Genomic DNA, 22,589 nt, shown 5'->3' with positions numbered 1-22,589 from the left:
AGGTCACAACATAGTTGGTGAGACCGCAGGTTCCCGTCATCATATGCTGCAACTTATTACATTTAGATGGTCTACATAAATACTGGTTGATGATTGGTCATAGTGCAATCACATGACTAGTGCAAGGATTGAAATTGTTACAATGTGAGCAGTGACATCCCATAATTCAGATAATATAATTCAAGAATTTGACTGCCAGGCGACATGGCTAGAATGAAATGTGTATTTGTGTAGACCACATAATGTAATCCATTGCCATGTCTAACCTTGTGCTAATATATTACACTTGACAATCCCATAAGAATTATATTTAACCCCCTAAAACAATACACATTTCCCTTAGCACTGCATGCGTCAAGAAAATGTGATCTCTTGGGGAAAATATAACTCCTACGAGGATGTCAAGTATTACATTACACATCTAAAAAGATAATATCTGTATGATATTCAACCATATGACTTCGGTGTAAAAAACAAACAAACAATACCAGGGGCATGGCACCACAGTGCATACAACAAAATTACATGTACATTCAAAGCACTACATGGCAGTGTCATGAAGCTCATGAAAGACATTTCCAGAATTTAAGCTTACACGGCTACATATAGCTACATATACCCTGTTATGCTTGACTTGATGTAACAGCATGACATCGCCACTAGCAAGATATAGGCCTATGGCATGCTGTGAGAAGAAATCTGGATGCTTGGGAAATATGGTACTCATCAAATTTTGGCACTAATACAGAGTAATTACCATGTGTGATGGATATGACAGTGTGCTCTGGGTAAGGGAAATGGTTTTGTATACCCTAATACTAATATTAATGAACAGTACATGTATACCCAGGAGGCAAAAACTTGGCAGGAGGGCAGACACTGAGTTACTTGATATGGGTAATTTAATTTCATCCTTGACTTTTCTTCTTGTGTTTCTTTCAACCTTTGTTAGCAGCAGATGCCCCATTATACTTGAATTCATGTATGTGTGCTCCATATAAGCTCACTATTTTCTCTCTCATTAGCATAGACCGACAATGGAAGTGAGCTTACTCACTTGAGAACTCTTTTGTTTCATCTCACCTTCATAGATAGTTACAGTTTTCCCTGTAAATTCCTTGTACAGGCAAACTGATACAACAAGATTTGAACTTCTCCTGTCCCTTTTACAACCCTGATAATTATAGCATATCCCTATCATAAGCTGGTATATTTTAGAGGTAGGTAATTCAGACCTTTCCTCACAATAATAGAACTGGAAACTTCTTAATGATGGAGGGGGAAATAATGCTATACTTCAGTAAATTTATTCAGACAAAAAAAAAAAGAAAAAAAAAAAAGAAATCCAGCTGTTATTCTTGGTACCAAAGGGGAGTGTGTTGTCAAGTGACATAAGGTTAGTTTTTCATTTCTTTTTTAAAATTTTTGAGATGCATTGCAGTAAAATGTCATACACGATATTGGGAGACACTTCTTCAATCATGCAGAATTTTGTGAAGTTTTACAAAAGGGATAATATGACCTTTACTTTCTGCAACATTTTCCCGCTATGAACTTTTAAAATGCGTTTTTATGGCATTTTTCACTTGATATAGCAAGTTAATGTTGGGAACACGTAAGATTTTGTTTGTATAAAAGGATTGTACATGCACTGGAAAAACAGTCATTATTTCCCTTGACTTCTTCATTGATTGAAAGAACTGAGGGAAATGATTGACATCACAATACACATTTCAAGAATCACAACCTGGTGCACATCTTGTACAAATTACACACATGCAAATATGTTGCACACATCACACCTCATCACACAGGAAGAACAGAGGGAACACTCACTGTGCAGTGTGCGGAGGTTTTGTGTCCAGGGCATGCAGAATACAGCATACATGTACTGTCTACAGATTTACCAAGTCTCACTCTCAAGCAACCCATCTCAATCTCAACAGCTTAGCAATTATTTTCTCACACCCCCAGAAAGGAAAAGGAAGCTAAACTTTTTCCTTATTCGAGTTGTTGGTTAGGGGATACCTACATGGCTGTTTCTTACAGCTCTTTTCCTCTCAAAATAAATAATCCAAAGAAGTCTCTTAAATTTCTGCCATCTACTAAGTCATGTCAGTCCTACATTCTAGACTCATTCATCCTTGACAAAAATTTTGGCAAAAAATGCTCAAAATGTCTTGCAGGACCATCTTCAATAACAGATGAGAATTATACATGGGCACCAAATTACACAATTTCTAATTCCAAACTGATAAAACTCAATACAGGAAGGGGTGGACATCTGCTTCATTCCCCAGTGGTTATAGGAGAGGACATGACTGATTCTTTGGCTGTGGTTAGCAGATGCTTCCACACCTGTATTGATGGTACAAATTCAGAGAGAATTTATCATTAGAAAGGAGTAGAACATTCTCTCCTTATCCCCACCCACTTCTCCATCTCTTTACACACATTTTGTTCACACATGCAGTCCTACAAATAAACTAAAGTCATACTCAACATGTCACATGGTTCGATGTGATTTTGCAAAACACTGTTCGACACAAATGCTAACAAGACGGTCCTCTCACCTGCAAGTGGGGCTCAACATATGGCGATTGTTCTACGCGTGTGTATTTAGCAACTTATGCATATATCTGTTTAAACATTTTGTTACACATTACAAATTCTTGCAGTCCCTATCACTATTAACAGCGTACTCGACTTTGGGCAGACAAATATGAACACATCAGAGTTACTCCAATTTTTGAAGAAGCACATCATTTATTAAGTAAGGCATTTTATGTACACATCAAAATATACACTTCTTTATAAATTCATATCATGTAGACACATATTTAACATTAACATTTAATGTTTTTGTCATTACACTCACTTAGTCTCACTTGTGTTCAAGCCTTGCATATCATTTAGAAACGTGATGTGAGGACAATGTAAAACATGCCTCAAAAAGAATGAAGTAGAAGTGGAGCCGTACACTCAGTACCAATTCAGGAATGACCTATGATCATCTGTCTCGGAAGGAAGGGTAGTTCCTGATTCAGACAATATGTACTCTGTTTCCTCTTTGTATGATTTTTGCATTCAGTATTACAGCATTCAAATGTCAAATGTGGTTACATGTCTCATAATACCCAGAGTTATATTTGGTCAGTAAGTCATTCTTGTAAAACAGCAAAAACATATGTGAAGATAAGTTTTCTGCGCTCTGAAGGGGTTCTTGGTGCTAAAGTAGATGGAATTTAATATGATTAAACACTAGATCTTGGTGCTTTATGCTGCAAATTTGAGCCACTATGATCTTTCCTCAGCAGGCCTCACTTTATATAGAGAGATGTTCAAAGAACAGTACAATAGCTACATGAGAGAGCAAACAGCTTTAGAACTTCTAGCTGCAGTTGTGGTACAGTGCACTCCTGCTATAATGAACACAGTTATAACAGAAATTCACGGTAAAACTAAGCAAAAATTCAGGTTGCAAAATCATTATCCACATATCTTTATGTACTTTGCTGTCAGATACAACGAAATCTGGATGTTTAGACAGAAAACTGCCGGTCCCAAGGACTTCGTTGTAACGGGAGTGGCCTATAGCTGTAAATATCAAGGATTCTCTTCAGAAGTTGTAATTAGAACTTTTTTTTAGTATTGATATACACATAAATTTGTAACCTTTAAGGGTTAGCATAAAGGCCTACATACTTCCTGATAAGTATCTTTGTGTACTAGGCACAGAAGAACAAAGAATACATCTATTTTAGTCTCTGAATTATAATTTCTCTTACTTGCCAATATCACTTGGAAAGTAATATTTCTGTACAAATCATACATATTATACATAATCACTATAGAATAGAAATCTTGATGGAAATAGGACGGAATACATTGGAAAGCACTACATTGATATAATGCAAAGAAGGTGTAGAGTTAGACAGCCACAGCTGGAAAGCACTCTTCTATTCAACAATAAATTTCACTTTGAACAGCAATATTTTTTCTTCCAACACTTCCCAACAATCCCTTGTCACAAGGTGATATTATGTGATAATGACAGCAGTGACTGCTGAGATTCACTAGCTGTCACCTCTTGATACTCATTACTCATGTATCAAAAAGAGCTGGATCCTTCAAAGTTGTGGATATATGGAACAAGTGAATATATTCCTGGCATCATGACCTGGAGGAAATGCTAACCAGGTCAATCTTCACCAGCTTAATGGCAATGACTATAAATGAAATATTTCTCTGCAAAGACAATGATGCGGCCACTTACATGTTGTGTGATGGCGAGTATGACGGATGCACTGATGCTTTTTGAAACATTCAGACACATATAAGGCAAGCCACAGAATACAATGTTCTATTGTAGTCATGTATCACATGATGTACATATAGGTTAGCTTATGGTGTCTAAACTGGTAACAGCTGAACTGAATTGTTAGCATTATGCCTTGTTTGCAGGAATGTAGAAGTGTCACTCAAAGAGCATGGTACCAAATGAGTTCCCTTCCAGTGCTCATATACTGGCACACCTCATGCCACCAGGGTGGTTGGGTTAGGTTCCCGACCCTTCAGGTTGAGGAAGAGCAGCATCTTGTGGTCAAAGTCAATGGGTTTCTCATCATCTCCACGGTAACGTGGCCCCATGTGGTCTCCCAGATACCGGATCAGCTCACAGTGCTCCTCAAACTGCTCCAGCTTCTTGCGATACTTTTTGCGGACATACTCGGAACTCTTAGGGTTGTAGGCTGGAGAAGTTGACAAATAAGGAGAGTGAAAGAGGCAATCGGTTACGCTACAAATTGAACTTGAAAATGCCTATATATGCTTCAATCTTATGATCAATGATTATTCAGGAATTAAATTTCCATCATACAATAACAAGAGGATGCTAGGAATGTTATTATGGCACTACAAAGTGTCCAACAATGAGGTCAAATATATGTACTATTATAGAGTATTTGACAGTATTCCTGCATCAGAAAAGAATCCAAACTCACCTTTGAGGTGGAAAGCTAGGTAGAGGAGAGCTGAGCGTGAAGGAGTGACAAAGGGAAACTTTGGTTTGAAGCAGCCAACGGCTGTGAGGGCCTTGGAGATGGCACTGGAGATGGTCTGCTCCATGTAACCCAGCATAGGGAGGGAGGTGACCAGGAGAGGGTCCTTCCGAGGGGGCAGCTTGTGGGGCAACTTGAGGTTGTAGTAGTGTTCCGGGTGTCTGAGGCAGGAGAGGGGAGAATGTGGCATATGACACTGGTGACAGTCAATAGTCATAGGAGACTACTTACCCACAGAAAATGTGATTTGGACTGAAAACCATTCTTTAAAAGGATTTAAAGATCTTTTTTAAGATCGATTGAGTGAAATCAAAGTATATGAAAACTCATTGTCTAAATGTGAGAGCATTATGCATGACTCCATCTTGTAATTCAAACAAGTTGCCATGGTAACATGGTTCTTGAATACTAGTAGTATGTTTTGTACTCCCTTTCTGCTTTGTATCTTATTATCATGTAATTCACAACTTTCCCAAATTTCATTTCATTTTTGCCAAATAAATGAAATGAAAGTATTGAAAAAAATGAAATGAGCATCTGTCATGATCAGGAGTTCTGTAAAATGCAATATCACATACAAATTGACATTTTGTACACCAAACAAATAAATGGTGTAATCCAAGTTTTATGACAATCATAATATATATATTATATCCACAGTGGATCCTTCTGACACCCTTAAATCTTCATTTCATCAAACTCTTCAGTAACTATCCAATTTCTCTTGATTTTCACAATATTCTCACAATCTCTTACCTTCCTTTCAGTGCTTTCATGAAGATTTCTCCTATGCATACCAAGGTAAGTTGACATTTTAGATGGTTCTTTTCTACATTCTTTTTTTTTAAACATATCCTGAATAATCATGTCACATCTGTCAAACCAGACTCCATGTTACTACCAGATACCAGCCACTTCTAAGAGCCCCTTGTCTCTCCTATGTATGTATCATACATTCACCTCAAGTATTGTAATAAAATCTTGTTTCTCCTATGTACATGACAGACACATGCCAATCACTTGGCACTATTCAGTCATAGTATCATCTTGGTCCAGTGATGTCATTGACAACCTAGCATTATTACAATGACATGTATGGAATTCAAATTCACAATTCAGATTCTCTCTTCACCATTAGTAAAGAGACTGCATCAGGAATAGTTTCCAATCCACTTTTCTCACCTCATGAATTTCTGCAGCTTTTCTTCAGATTCAAAGCAGTACAGCTTCTGCCTGTACTCCACAATGATTTCTGGGTCGCCTGGGATGATAGCTTCATATCTGTTAAAAGAGGTAATAAATTCAAAGATGAAACTTGTATGTAATGATGCAAGGCATCAACTGCAAAATAGCACATCTATCATTGCAATCATGGTCTAGATATAAATTGATATGAAATAATTCATCTCTACTTCCATACTTTAATCTGGACAATATGGTAAATCAGTCAATCCATCGGGTTGGGTCAACAAATTGCATGATGCCCATCCATGCAACGGAGGTACCAACTTTTTTTATTGCACAATGAAAACCATTTCATATGTGGTTAGATTTTGTGTCAATATGAACTTTGCTCACTGCTATAGTGATGCATCGTTAAATCAGAATCTCTCATGGGTTTGCTGCACCGCAAATTAATTTTCTTACCTCCATTATGTGGATATCACGATTATAAAACATTGGTGATAAATCATCCTGTCTGAATTGCAACACATAATACATGAGCAGTAAAACTTGGTGGGGGTACCATTTGTTTGTTTGTTTGTTGGTTGGTTGTTGTTTTTTTCTGAAGTCATTAATGACAGATATTTGCTTGGTTTTAATAAGGCCTGGATTTTGAGCTCTAGTTTGTCACAAATGACCCAACGTCTTGGACTAACCCAAATACAGGATTTATTCCTCCCCCTACAAGCCTTCATACAAAATTTAACCCATAAAATCTGACTGGAGGTAAAAAGTGATGTCAGTAGTTGGCTGCTAAATAATCACCTCAGCTTTCCATCCAGATAGGTGACAGGACAGTAACCCTGAAGCTCAATCTGCATGGGGAACATGCTCTTGGCATCCATAGCAGTCCTCTTCTTGGGCAGCATGTCAGGAGTGGGGAGTGGCCTAGGAGCCTGGGGAGGGACATAGAGCTCTGGCCGGGCCAGGAACTCCTCCAACTTCTCACGATTCTCCATCTTGTAGTATCGCCCTCGAAACTCAGCAGCATTGTCCAAATGGACCTGGACGGAGCAGTCCACCAACTCACCATCCTTGGCTAGACTGACTGGACAGTACTGACCAAAGTCACCGAGGCGGGAGAAGAACTCCTTCGGAGTAATGCACATGTCGGCGATGGAAGCTGCCTTACCTGCAGTGCGCAAAGTAATCAGAAACCAAAGCATTGAGCTTACATTGCGTGACTAAAAGTTTCAAAAATAATGTTTTTGTTTCTGGCGAGTCTTTCTTGCCATCTTTGCCCATAAGCTCATTTATGCCCTGTGATATTAATGACATTGGTACACAGAGACCATCAATTATCCATTCCTCACATAGATACAAGCCTTGCATTCAAAACTTGAATTAGTCAGGCAAGTGGTACACATAGCACAGCAATACATCTTCTAACGGTAAGTACAATATGTTTAGTTAAAATCTAAGCTTCTCAATTACTTTCTCATCTGCACAAATTACAGACTACATCACCATTGTGCCCTTCAATTGATAAACAGAACATATGGTTCTCTGTACATCTGTAATTAGCTTGTCAAGGTTGACAAATCCTGTTGATGCTTCCTGTATGCCTACCTTCTGATATCCTCTGGAGGTAGTTCTGGATGGTCCTGACACTGGTCTGGGCATGTTCAGTGGCCTGGTTCCACACCCACCACTTGGACCTCTCCCCGTTGACACTGACCCAGTTCCTGTGCTGCTCCTTGTACCACTCCCTGACTGCTGTGATCTCCTTCTGCCAGGCAGCGATCTTGACGGCAAGGATCTGGGCACTGTCATGGAGGGGTAGCACCCTGGGATGACAGACCAAAAGGAGATGCCCTAAAACAGCTATTTCCTACTGATCCATCTATGTCATACTATTTATGAGTCCAAGGGTCTACTACACTTTGACGAGACATGTGCACCATGATCAAACACTTTGTGATAGCTTTACATGTCAATTCAACAACGTAAATTTACAAAATCACTGTAACAATTTAACTTGAGCCAGTTAAGAACGTTCCTCTTTTCAACCAAAAGCTGTTTAAGTGAGTTAGCACAGTCAAACTAACACACAGTTTGCCAATACACAATTCACACACAGTCATGGGATGTTCATTCCACTACAAATCTCATTGTACAAAAGATGTCTATAAAAGTAAAAAGTATCATATTAATTCCAGATGCATTTGCACTTGTTACATTAGGCTACCAAAGAATATTCTCATCACCATCAAAGAGCAATAAATAGAGTATGTCTGCTTTCATCAGTCACCTGGCATCATATATTTAAATCTGAGTGATGCAGTCATCAAGCAACCTTACCTGTCAGCAGAGTGTCTGTCCTTCATGCCTCTGACCATGAGTTCCCTGCTGTCTACTGCCAGCTCCAGGACCACCACTGGGATGATACTACGCTCTGTCATCAGGTCTACCTGGTGCTTGGTCACAGGGTAGCCATCCAGTACATATCTGTCACAGGTAAGCAGGAACACACTTGATTACACACTGTGTGCTACAATACACAGTTGGCAAGCAGGCCAGTAAGACTCGTGGCCCAGGCTTCTTAACCTTTCATTTGTGATTGCAGTAGGGAAACATGACAACCTCTAAAAGCATCTTGTGGCATGACGCAATGCTTATTATCATCTATATAGGACGTTTTAGCGGCGCATTAAAAACGCGTATTGTAGTCCGTTCAATTTTTACCGTTCAATATCGGAGCATATTGAACGAAACGCATAGGCCAACGTAATAATTCCCCATAGGCTACCGTTGTTACTTGCCGTTCAAGATCATACCATATTCAATTCTGTCTCGATGCGCAAACGCTTGCTACTAGTGCGCGTCGTTTTTGTTACAATTCACAAGCGCGCAAGCATCTTGCTAGTTGTTTGTTTCATGTACGCAGTTTTAGGGGCTTCCCCTTTTCAGCGCTGGGATGTGACTGCCGAGTCAACGTCAAAGACGAGTAGAAGCCGGGTAATTTTGTGCAGTTTATGCTTGCTCTACTTGATTGTACAGATGATAATAATTATATTGGAAGGCCTTGATTCATGGAATACCAGGGAATATTGCACTCGTTAGGGATAATATTGCACTCATCTTCGATTCGTGCAATATTGGCCCTAACTCGTGCAATATTCCCTGGTATCCCATTCATAGCCATCCAATATAATATAAATATTCTCCTTATAACATCATATCCCCTAATATTCACCAGGCATTAGAGTAACTCTTCATCCCTTCATTCTTTGTACACACCTTCTGGAAGCAGAATACACCCCTAATAGTGCATCCTTCTGGTGAAATATTCGAGCCACTGATTAAAATTGCCCTCCGGTTACATACCAACCACGAATATCAGTTCTGCTTACCATATATGTGTTCCTATATATCAAGTGGTAACTCTTTGCACCCACTGTTGGTACTCACCCTCTTGTGGAAGACCTCGTGTCCAGCAAATTGACTTCCAAGGCCCTGATGGCCAGTTCATCTGGAAGTGGGATTCCTTTCCTGACTTGGGCATTGATCAGCTTGGCTAGTTCTGTCTTGGGCTGCTGCATCAGGACAAACCTGACAGCTTCACCGATGGACAGCCGCATCATGCCATAATCAGATGCAAACCGGTTGGCCACTGGAAAGGAATCATGCCACAACAGTCACTATCATCCAACTTCAGACATGAACTCACTGTACTACATATTATCACTATTATCAAATTAAACTTATGTAACCTAGGCTTTTCCCCATTAAATAACTACACTGTATTACACTTGATAAAGTGCTGATAATCAGTTTTTAAGACTTACTGATCCAGCTATCAACTCTGCAAAACACACCAGCCACTAATGAGATTATAGAGTCCCCACTCTCTACACCTAATTAGATTATATAATGCATACTCATTGGTCTTTCTGTCATATGCACCCAATCAATTTAATAACCTGTCATTCTTTGAAGACAAGTTGTGAGATGTCATTGAAAGGTGATACGAGATAACAGTGTAAGGTTTAGGAAATATCACACAAAGTGGCATGACAAACGAGCGTTAGTCATCAATGAAAGATTGATATCCACAATTGTGTGTCCTTATGATCTTTTACTAAATACAACTGGTCTTGACACAAGTTGAAGAGAATACTTAATTTTTTTGTACAGCATTATAATTCTTTATTTTCATCCCATATGACCATTGTTTATTGTTTGTTTTAAATATCACAGCAAGTGATATGAGTTGTGGATTCTCACATGTAGTCTTGCCAGACTTGGGTGGCCCAATGATAGCCATCCTAACAGGAACCACAGGCTTTGGGGATGGCTGGTCAAGGTACTTGAGTGGGTGCATGACAAAGTCATCTCGCAGCTGGGGAGTGGACATGAAGTAGATGTGTTGCCTGTACACAGCAGGGAATGTTGGGTAGGTGTGGCCCTGTGGTGATCAAAAACGTATACACATACAATTGAGATTTTGTCATATATACCTACAAGCAATGTCTGCAGACACCTTGGTACTAAAAAAAAAAAAAAAAGAAAAGAAAAGAAATCACAATACCACCAAGTTCAATAAGAGCTTCATTTTAAAGAATGCTTCAAGCACTAAGAAGAAAGTACAGCATAAATTATTAGAAAGCATGTGTCATGATTAGTGAGAATCACTTCAGATGACTGTAAATGTTTATCTTAGGAGGTTACAAGTAGATTAGTTGATTAGAGTCAAACATGTCCATAGCTGGCAGTGCCTCCAGCTTTCAACACATGAAGGTTTGACTGGTTCTCACCTGCATGGGTTGAATGCAGTCTCCTTGTAAAAGTTTGGCAGGACACCAGCGCCCGAAACGAGACTGGTGTTTGTAGCCAATCTGGAGCATCTTGCGGGCCACATGTTCTCTGACTGGGTAGACCTTCTCAAAGAGACTGTCTCTAAACTCCACAATGGGTCGTAGGGTCTGCTCAAGGGTGTAGCGTACGATGTGGGGCTTGCGACCTCCATTTAGCTCCATACGTGGGATCATGATCTCCTCCAGTGTTTCCTATAACAGGAACAAATATCATTTTCTGCCATTACCACACAAACTTTGTTCATTTTTTTTTTTGATCAAAACTGCTCAAATATATTCAAATTTTATTGGACATCACTATTAAGCCAAACTGTAAGGTAGCGACATGAGTATGACTTTTCTCAACTTGTGATATTTTAAGTATATTGATAATTGCAAAGGAAGAAGATATTTACGGAATAACAAATGATGAATATGAGGTATTCGTTGACTGACATGAAAATATCACAAAAAGCATAAGCTATGTTCATGATCATTGTTGTTATCTTAAACAATCCAAGCAGGAAAGTTCTACACATGACAAATCAACCAGCATGGACTCTCTGGAGACATTAAGTCATTTGTGTACATACATTGTACAGATTTAAAGTGCTAGCCTTAGATTGATGACAACATTTGATTTCTCTGTGAATCTTACCTGAAGTGCCTGAAGCCTCCCTGTGTCATCGTCGTACACCTCTCCTATTTCATTCTTCAGTCTCTCCACAGCATCTTCCTCCAGCTCATCCTCCTCTTCCTCCTCTTCTTCCTCTTCCTCAAACTCCTCAGCCAGCATGGCTTCAATGTCCTCCTCCTCATCATCTTCTTCTGCCTCATCCTCCGATGCCTCAGACTCATCACTGTCTCTCTCAGCTGCCCTCTGAGCCTGCAGGGTGATGGAAGATTAATATATTTTAATGTTCAGCATTACATGGAAGGTACTGCATGATCAAAGACGATGCATTAACCTCTTCATATTCTCTGCTTTTGAAAAGTGCAGAGTATGTGACAAATATGATATATAGCTGGATTTAAACTCTTAATTTTCCTCCTAATGAAAGGTAACAGGGAAGCAGAGAGAATCAGCTTGTCTAATAATGCTCTGTACATTGGCAACTATGCATTCACATATCTAATTATTTGTTACCTTAAAGAATGCCTCATATTGGCTAAAAAAAAGAAAAGAAAAAAAAAATTATATGGATGCTTATATTTCAGGAAAGGAATGAGTGTACAGTGAATATGTTCAAAAATTCTCTCACAAATTTCAAACATCAACATATCTATGGTATTAACAAAGAAGTAATGTGCTCTTTCACAGATATTCTACAACAGTACTTTATGTTTACAATGTATTCTGAATATGATCCGTTCAGCTCCTCTTTTTTTTTTTTTTTGGCAATCTAGCAATCTTAATAATTGCCTCTACATCTGTGACTGTGACTTGCATGGGGGCTATCTTACTACTGAGTATGGGTATTAATAGCTCCACACTTCAATCTGCTGCTTCATTTCATTTGACAAGAATCAGCTCTAAACCTAAAGACAAACCCATACCCATACTTACGACAAAGCACATCTTCTCATCAAATTACACACTCATGAAAATATTTGCTCTTTTCATGTCACTTTACGTAAAGCATAATTCTTACACAAGTGAAAACCATTCCATTGACAGTGTTAGCTCACATGTACTATGTACTACTCCTGGATGGGTCAAACAAGTTCGAAATTTGTCAGTGAAAAAGGAAATTTTTAGTATGGAAGGTAATAACAGCACACTACTCTATCACATACATGGGGATAGGGAGGAGAGGAAATGTATTAAACGCAAATCTAGCAAGCATGACTATCTCTACTAAACAATGAAAGAGATGGATACTGATTATCTACCACTCTTTAAGCATAAGGTCTTGAATCAAACATTCAAACTGTCCTCATCACTTCGCTGTTTGGAGCTAAATGAATTTCATATAAAAATGCGGGGGGGGGGCTTTTGTAATGAGAACAAAATTATGACCCCTCCCAAAAAAAAAGAAAAAAAGAATGCAGATCTGAATGGTGAAGACAAATCCTGTGGCACTACTGCTATTTGAAGTGATTTGCATTAGATCATCATAAAATAGTGTAGGTTCTACTATGTATGCTGACAGGCAAGTCCCAAGTGACTGATGATCTATGCTAAATCTACTTGATTTTGATGGAGGATAAGGCAAAGAAGACAGATATTTAGCTACGGGATACAATCTAATGATAAAAACCAAAAAATGCACAAACACCTTCTGACACTTTTTTTGATGTACACATGCACACTTCCTGCATCACACATCTTAAAAACACCATTTGAAGGGCCATAATTCCAAGGTGTTTCTAAGTACAAATCTTTATGAAAATGTTTTAACATAGTTCTCAAAAGCAAAGATGTTTACCTACTATATTGAGCTCTGAATAACTTTGTAACAGTGCATCTGAAGTTATACAGTTATTATCTTGATCTGTCATAGGTTTCTAGCATCAAAAGTTAGATATCTTTTATCATAGATTTAAATCAGCTATCTTAATACCAATTACATGTAACCAGTATTTTAGATTCAAGGTTTCTAAATGCAAATTTGCAATAGCTCACGACTTTTATGGAGGGGAAACAAAGTTATAAACAACAACCTGGGATTAGGTTCATGCATATACTTCTGTTATAATGACCTGTCCACATTTAAGACTACACACACTCTTAATGCATGCAAGTTACATATCATTTATCAGATGGCTCACTTGATGGGAGAGAGAGAATTTGCTTGTACATGCACTAACTAGGACAGACTGACAAACAGGAGAAAGGGGGAAAAGTATTTGCATCAGACATGCAAACTCAGTTATCTCAATCAGTTCACATGTAGGAAATTAAATGGTTTGTCGTATTCAGATATATTCTTTGTGATAATTGCTCACTGCTGTACAGTTAGTTTTTGTTAAGAATGCAAATTAGTGTACACTGTATTCTACATGGTAACCTACCCTCAGTTCAGCCTGGACATTATAATGGTGGAAAATCAGATGAAATACAGACAACAGAAATACATAATCAATATATCTGGTAAGGTGAAATACAAGTGACAAAGACAATGAATGTGATTGCAATGACGATACCGTGTACATATGCAGGGATGTAAAAATGTAGGTGAATGCCCCCTATCAAATTTGCAAACAAATACAGTTAACCTAACGGACAACTTTGGATCATTATTTTAGCAGACTGACAAATCAAATTGCAGTGCACATGCAGTGAACAAATGCGTACAGTTAAGGAGACATGAATATGATGAAACATTAATATGCAAAATCATATGGACATAGTGAATCACTGAATAACTGAATGACTGCTACACAATGCTGAGGCATGTAATATGTAGAAGGGTATATCTATAAATTATTAAACAAATTAGTGCATACAGGTGAATGCAATGGTGTCATCATAAACTTAATTAAAATATAACAAGTAATACTGTCATTAAATCAAACATAGTGCAAACACAAGTGCAGACTCAAGGTGACACCAAATAGATTGTACATCTCTCGAAAACATAAGCAATGTTTTATAAGTAATGTTGCTACCACAACAATAATACAGTTTCACTTCAGCTTGTGACTTTGATGGAACAAAAGAGTAAAAACAGACAGCATGATGACACATATTGTGTATAAAGTGGGTGTGACCAGCACTAGACAAAAACAAGCATCCATACCTGTCTCTTGGCTTTCCTCTCATCAGCCTCAGCTATCAGCTCCTGCCTCCTCTTATTGATGGCGTCCTCTCGCTCCTTCTTCTTCTTGGCCTTACGCTTCTCTCGCCTCGCCACTCGCCTGTCCCGTCGCTTGCGCCACTTGTCCAGTTTTGGTGGGAGGAGCCTATCTGTGATGTCATTGTCCTCAACAGCCAATAGGACAGCGGCATCTGGGAAGAGGCCATGGTCTGCCATGTACTGAGCCTCCTCCACTGTACGAGGGAAGCCCTCTAGGATGAAGCCTGTGGACCTGTAGTGTGTGACAGTGGAAACTATTTATTGCATTTCGTCTTAGCATCTCCACACTTGCAGCCTCCATGGCAATAAAAAGGCAAAACATATTTAACGGCAAAGATTATTGCTATCATTATTTCAACACGTCTCTGGCAGAGCATGGTTTTCAAAGATCTGAATAAAGTATTCCATTGAGTATCAAGAATTAGATGGTCTCATGCTGTTGGATTACAGTTTAATTGCAATGTCAACTCATGGCTTTTCCCTACTACATCAGTTATCATCTTACTCATATCTGCTGTTTTACGATCAGTATGGTACTAAAACTGGTCTTACTACAATACACAGTGCTCACAACATTTATCAGAGATATTAACAATGGATACACTTTTGAGGAATGTATTATCATTCATCATTTAGAAAAGTTGAATATCTCATAAAAGTGTATGGTGTGAAATGTGCCACATATGTAAACACTACAGACATAATATTACTATACGCCTACACTACTTTCACAGGACAAAGCATAATGTTTTGTGTACCCTTTCTTTATACACACACATCACAAGGTTAGTATTGAGGTTAGTGAGAAGAGACTGAACTCACTTGAAAGGCTCCATATTCCACCATTCTGGTACAATCTTATCCAGAGAGTCCACTGAGAGAGATTCCTCTCCCATCAGATTCCCCTTCACATTCTCTTCAAAGTCTGTCAACTCCACCTCCTGCTCCTCCTCTCCCTACCGGTCAGTAAAACACAACATAATTTGGCTTGGTATCAGTGGAATTCTATAAATTCGTAATCTGACCACAGAGCTCTTGCCCCCAGGCAGCTAAACCATCAGTTTTCATTAATATGGTGCATCAGCATATATATTCCATTTTGACGAACACCATATCTGGATAGAGATTAATGAACTTTACCTTCTAGCAATAACATCTGTCAGCAACAAAACTTCTAAAAATTATTGCACATTTATGTATGTTACAGTGCTCAGTTTATCATTTTCTTTCCTGCAAATTTACTTGAACAGTCTTAGTGCCAGCATATTCAAACTCATTTAGAATACAATCAATTCAAATGTTCAGCAGAATTCTGCATTATCAATAGCCTATGCTGTATCAACTTAACACGATGTTTAATGACAAGTGTCAAGTGTACAACATGTCTAAGCACACTTTTTTTTAAAACCTAAGAAAACAATTTATTACAAGCACAATGTCTCAGAATGCTTCTTGGGCTATTGGGGAATGAGCTGCTGAAGACAGAGTTTCCAAGGGTTATAGAATTTAATGTTCATAATATCTATAAGTGGTCAATGGGATCATGCATTGTACAAAAAAGCTAATCTTCATGGATACAGCATGTGTATGTGATATTCCCTCCATCTGATACCAAATAGTATACAAACAAAATCTATGTTGTCGTTTTACATTCATACTGTCTGGAGAAGAAACCTGGTAGGCGACTTACCCCTTCTTCATTGCCTTCTTCTGCTTGCTCTGCTGCACCTTTCTCTGCAGAGGTAACACATGAATAGCAAGTGAACATAAAAGAATCACTGTGGAAATTATCTGCAATTATACTAGCATTGATGTCATCAAAACTTTATTATCTGTTACATTGCACTATGTACAATAAACTCATATTCTGTCATTTAGCATTTGTTGCAAATGGTGATTTCAAAATAAAACTTAAAACCAAACCACCACATTGCTTTTCTTAGAGCTTTCTGCTACTATGGATTTCACACATTAGTCACAATCAGACTCAAGCATGTAACTGACTTTAATCATCACTTTTCAGTTTGCTTTTTACATGACGGACATTTCAGTAATTAGCACTCACTCTCTTTACCTGATCAATTACATCGAGTGTTACATATATTCTATAAGATGCCACGGTGGATACCATGGATAACATTTTTCAAGCACTGTTGACAAATCTTTGATCAAGCACACTGTAACATCACTTGAGAGCCCCATATCAAGATTACTACAGCAACTCCTGTTAAAACGTATCCCTTGGGATTGGCATTTTTGTTTGTCATATCAAAATTTTGTTATAGCTGAACAGTAAAGTATATCAAAATGAGTAGATAATTTTGGAACCTGAATTTTGAATTAATTTTAAAGAGGATTTTCATTACAACTGTGTTCTTTATAACCGAGGTGCACTATACCAGCATTAGACTTACCAGGGTCTGCTTCATTGGCCTCCTTGGCTGCCTCCTTTGGTGTCTCATCTTCAGGCTCACTCTCTGGTTCCTCCTCCTCCTCCTCAAACTCAGGACCAATCTTCTTCTTGGTCTTCTTGATGATCAGTTCCTGCAGACGGTCCTTGAAGCTGATATGGAACAGGCCCAGCTTCTCAGAGAGGTAGCGAGCATGGAGGGACTTCCCTGCCCCCTTGGGGCCCAGCATCACCAGTCTGACAGGTGGGGGCTGGGGGATAGAAGAACAGAAGAATGTTACCAGACGGTCAATAAGATCACTGCATCTTGCACTAAGAGACATATACTTGACTTGAGCACCTTAATTCTTCTGTTTGGTAGATGACAAGATTTTTTTATTTTGTTTTCATTTTTCAAGCAACAGACACTATACCTTTGAATCATGATTACTTGCAATATAGTTTGTAATATTTTGTGTGTGGTAATAAAGTGATACATTTTACTTCCATTAGACTTTCTTTTCTGCAAGAAAAGAGAGTGGTACATATATAAACATGGTATCTTTTCTTACTTCTTTGGGGGAGGGGGTGTGCTCTGTCTTCTTTTCTTTGACTGTACAGTATTACTTAGCCATATACTTGGCAGTGTTTGCAATTACCAGCCCTTATTCGACACTTGTGTCACATGATTTTTATCAAACTTGTGGAAACTGATTTTGGAAAAAAAAAAAAAAAGGCTCACTTGAAAAAAAGACCATGAGCTCTGAATGTCACTGAAGTAACTGACCAAAATTGCATGTGACAATAATATTGAAACAAAACCTTCACACAAGACCCAACAAAACACTGACACATGTGTGACCTTATCAATGACAGCAGTACCATGCAACATACCGAGCAATTCATGATTCACTCTCAGATTGTAACAGTGCATAGGATGCTGTCTGCATGAAACACACAAAAGGCATCATGGCTTTATGACACACTCCTCTACTTACATAGAAAGGCTTTCCCTTGGCCACATACACAGCTGGATCAGCAATGAACTTCTCTCGGGCCTCAGTGGTAGAGCAGTAGTAGACCTTTTCCCTGTACTTGGCACCAATCTCTGGGTTGCCAGGCCACAGCACAAAGTTATCTTTGAAGGCTACTGGACAGAAGTGTTTGGTATCTCCAAACTGCTTTTTCTTGTTCTTTGCCACTTCTTCATCCTGCATATACATAGAAGTCATGCGATATGATTAATTTTGACAGATATGTGTAACAACAAGCATAACCTGATTATTTTGTCTGAATGATAATGCATTCATTTCATATCATCAATTTAAAATCAATATCATAACCTAAACCTCTGATTGCATTTCTCAGGGTAATACCATTATTAATATAATTATTCATCACTAACTGTTGAAAAAAAAACAAGCAGAAAGAAAACTGAGGAGAGTGAAAGGACAACTATTTTACTGCAATATTAGAGGTATGTATATTGCAGTCTTCCTCCATTTTCAATTACTAAGGTGATGGCAGTATTGAAGAACAATCCTTTCTTTGCTGGATTCTTCCTATTGTACAAGATCATGCAATGTTGAATTATAATCCATAATGTGCACACATACGGTTTATCTAACAGTGACCCGGTTTGACGCCTGCTTGCATGTTTCTAAAAAGGAAACATATCACACTCAGTCATGGTTAGCATGATCATTATGTGCTATTAAAAAGAAAGGAGGCAGACAAGTTTGAGACTGAATTAGTTAATTTACCTCTTCCTCCTCCATCTCATCTCCTTCCTCCTCAGCCTCAGCTGCTGCATCTTCATCTTCTTCATCCATGTCAATACTGCTGTACTCCCAGGGCCGGTAGCTGTAGGGCTCTGATCAACACCAATGGACATCACATTTTTTTTTTTTTCCATTCACAACACACATACATCATATATCATAATGGATAATAATATAATATAAATATATAATAATGCCTCGCAAATTAATTTGACTTTTCACTAAATTACACAGAAACATGCTTTGCATTTCAGCATTTCTTCCCTTTGCAGCTCACAGGTCAAAAGAAGGAATGCACACCTAATGGTAATGAGATAAGCAGCTATGTAGGCCCAATATCTACAGGTATACCGGTAGAACATAACAGAAATACAAAATACTTAACATAAAGCTGTATAAAAGGTTTAGGATGTTCATATCATAATATTTGGAAGACAAAATTTTCATAAAAATCTTTAAAAATGACTATGCAGAAAAATAATAATAATAATAATATGAACACTTGTAATGCGCCGGTATCCATCATGAATAGATGCTCATGGCACAAGAAAGAGAGGCAGATAGAAAATACCAGTGAAAAAGAGGTATGAGAAAAGAAATAAAGGAAATGTTTACAAAAAAGCTTGTCTAAATAACCAGGTTTTAAGTGAGCTCTTAAACTCACTTAGAGAGGACAGATTACGAATGTTTTGTGGAAGTCTATTCCATAGGAATGGGCCAGCATACAGAAATGATCAATCACCCCAAGAACTATGAAAATCAAGAATCAAACAAAAAAAAATGAATGAAATTTTTTTAAAAAGGACTTCAATTAAAATGAAGAGGAAATAACAGACTCACGTTCAACCATTGTGTGTGCTTCCTTCAGGATGTCTTCCATGGACCGATTTTCAATGTCTACCTGGATGGGTTCAATGTTGATGGTACCAGTCAGCAAAGCCTGGATGGATGGCCATTCCCTTTCAAACTCATTCCGCTGGTCTTTGAACTTACTGGTCTCCGGACCATCGGGAGGCAACGGGTCCTCCACCACCGCTGGAGGAGGGGCAGGCTCCTCCTCTTCCTCCTCCTCCTCTGTCTTCTCTACAAGGGTGACACATCACAGACACACATGGGACAGACGCAGAGATAGAGAGAAGGGGGATGTATGTATGCAGCATAAAGACAATGACACATGTTTGTTTGTTTTCAGGAGAAAGGATGGGACATGACAGAGAGTTGTCCAAGACATCATGAGAGAGACACACAGTACATAGATGACAAAAAGACACATTTGACAGGACACAGAATGGAGAGATTGAAAAAGAAAATATATATGAATAGTCATGCTAAACATCCTCTTAACAAACATATAAGTGAAGAATAGGTCCTTCTCCTTCCTCTAACTTAAAGCATATCAATTACTTTTCAGATACCTCAAGCTAGAATGGCTCTCTTGAAACTTGAAAGTCATCATCTTACAAGTCACAAAAGAAATTTTCATTCATTTCATTGCAGAAAGAAATTTTCATTAACTTTATATTACTGCACCACAGGATCTAAAGATGCTTTACTTAATTATGATTCTTTGTCTTGGCTAACACATATCATGTATGCAGAAGCACTATATAAATTTTGGGAATGAATAATATATTTGACATTTGACATGAAATAAAGGCATGAATAAAAGACAGACATAGCTGCCTGTCATATGAAATGTGCTTTCTTGTGAAATGAAACACACACACAAACAGTAAAGATGAAACCCTAAAATAAGACACATTTCACATCACAAAATGAAATGTGTAGGGTGAAGAGAATCTCCTTGCATGGGCCAGACTGGACAGTCACCAATTTGGCTACATCTGTTTGCACTATATACCTTCATCTTTGGTAGTGCTGGTGGAATCAGCAATAGTTGCTGGTTCTGATTCAGCTTTTCCACCCTCAGTTACTGCATCTTCTAGAGATGGAATGGGGATGGAATGGGATGGGATGGGATGGGATGGGATGGGGTCAGGTGGGGCGGGTTATGTCAGGTATGGTAGTGGGGTCAATGAGATGAGTGATGAATGTTATGCAGCATACAGCCAACAGATGTATGAAAGAAGATATATCGGGTTTATGATTGGAGGACAACAGGGGGAGTTTAAAGAGCGAGATTAAAAGGGAAGCACCCAAGCAACAATGAATGTTTGTTACAGTACATGTGTTGTAAGATCATTTTAACATGGACATGTCATATTTTGTTAGGAGAATGTTGATATTGATGTAACATGTGTACATGTTAAAGTATCAAAGGGGCATTTCATATTTCATGAGATATCCAATACACGTCCAATACATCAGTGGTTTAGATACAAAGATATGGAAAGACACACAGAAATGTATTTGAAGTAGAGTAAGAAAATGGAAAAATGGATCACACATGAATGGAAAAAGCAAAATTGATATCATATTAGTATGCGTATATTGTACATATACCTGTAACTGGTGCTCCAAACAGAACATCTATACACTACTCAATGCTACTTTATAATTTGTGCACTCTACATTCATTTTGACAGTGGACAAGGTCATATAAGCTGACAGTACATACTAGCACTTCACTACACACACTTGTGCACCAAGAAAATGAATTATGAATTCCTGCGATATTTCTACTGGAGTAATATTAGATCTATTTAGATCTATGGAATGAAACTAATGACAGAAAATGAAAAGGAAAAAAAATCATGAAGGGCTATTCATATGAATGTGTACACAGCTCAGACATGACAAAGGTTGACTACATGTACGTACATCAACGTCAATGCTCTATGAAAATGACCTTGTAAGTTGACACTGTGTGTGGAATGAGTTTGACAGGCAAAAGCTGTTTACTATCATCATGACTGAAAATTGCACAATCACATTTACAGCACTTTGTCACTCTAAGTGAAATGCCATTTTAAGACTAATTTTCACAATGGGGTACATGAGGGAGAGCCCATCAATTTTAGCAACAGGAGCGGAACTTCAAAAACAAAACATGATGATGCTTGTATTGTACATTAGTAGCAGCAGCAGCTACGTATGTGTCCCAAACTAACAATTTGTAAAATATTCAAGCATTTCAAAAGGTCTTTTCTTTTTTTTACTGAAAAAAAAAGAAAGATGAGGAGTATGCTTCCTTGAGAAAATCACTATTTCTTTGATACTTTCCTGTGCAATCTAAACTCATTTTTAAATCTCAGATACATTACAGTTACAGAAGAAAGCGATTAACTTATGTTACACTTGTGTGAAAAATTAGCATTAAAATCTGACTGAGAAACGAAGCACACTGGTTAATTCAATCTTTTGAAGGCATACATTTTTAACTTTGTATCATATTGTGTACAAAGATATGAATGAAATGTACGGTTTTTATGACTCTAAGGACACTTTCATGGTTCCAAATTACTAGCCAAGCTACAGCTTTCAGCAAAACAGAGAATTTTCAATGTCTTTGAACAACACAGTTATGTTTCTTCATTGCTTTATTTCGTACATATTCCCATCACCAGATGATAATGTGT

At 38.1% G+C, this 22,589-nt stretch overlaps 1 protein-coding gene across 2 annotated transcripts in view; it reads right to left on the bottom strand.

Moving 5' to 3' along the window:
* Positions 1-2,432: 2,432 nt before the first annotated feature.
* LOC140242579 (adenylate kinase 9-like) overlaps positions 2,433-22,589 on the bottom strand; it is a 50,856-nt gene continuing 30,699 nt past the window's right edge. The window contains exons 19-37 of one of the 2 annotated variants that reach the window (XM_072322323.1): positions 20,912-20,992; positions 19,891-20,133; positions 19,033-19,142; positions 18,268-18,480; positions 17,295-17,541; positions 16,571-16,614; positions 15,703-15,836; positions 14,824-15,112; positions 14,096-14,107; positions 11,739-11,966; positions 11,042-11,293; positions 10,512-10,692; positions 9,696-9,897; positions 8,586-8,732; positions 7,854-8,071; positions 7,050-7,416; positions 6,243-6,341; positions 5,004-5,221; positions 2,433-4,751 (exon numbers count right to left, since the gene is read on the bottom strand). In XM_072322323.1, coding sequence (XP_072178424.1) covers positions 4,537-4,751; positions 5,004-5,221; positions 6,243-6,341; positions 7,050-7,416; positions 7,854-8,071; positions 8,586-8,732; positions 9,696-9,897; positions 10,512-10,692; positions 11,042-11,293; positions 11,739-11,966; positions 14,096-14,107; positions 14,824-15,112; positions 15,703-15,836; positions 16,571-16,614; positions 17,295-17,541; positions 18,268-18,480; positions 19,033-19,142; positions 19,891-20,133; positions 20,912-20,992 — 3,500 coding nt within the window. In that variant the 3' untranslated portion in view covers positions 2,433-4,536. The remainder of the gene's footprint in view (positions 4,752-5,003; positions 5,222-6,242; positions 6,342-7,049; positions 7,417-7,853; positions 8,072-8,585; positions 8,733-9,695; positions 9,898-10,511; positions 10,693-11,041; positions 11,294-11,738; positions 11,967-14,095; positions 14,108-14,823; positions 15,113-15,702; positions 15,837-16,570; positions 16,615-17,294; positions 17,542-18,267; positions 18,481-19,032; positions 19,143-19,890; positions 20,134-20,911; positions 20,993-22,589) is intronic. The other variant, XM_072322324.1, reaches the window with a different exon arrangement.

Source organism: Diadema setosum, chromosome 19 (genome assembly GCF_964275005.1).
Source record: "Diadema setosum chromosome 19, eeDiaSeto1, whole genome shotgun sequence".
Classification (NCBI taxonomy): Eukaryota; Metazoa; Echinodermata; class Echinoidea; order Diadematoida; family Diadematidae; genus Diadema; species Diadema setosum.
This window is presented reverse-complemented; position numbering and strand designations above follow the sequence as displayed.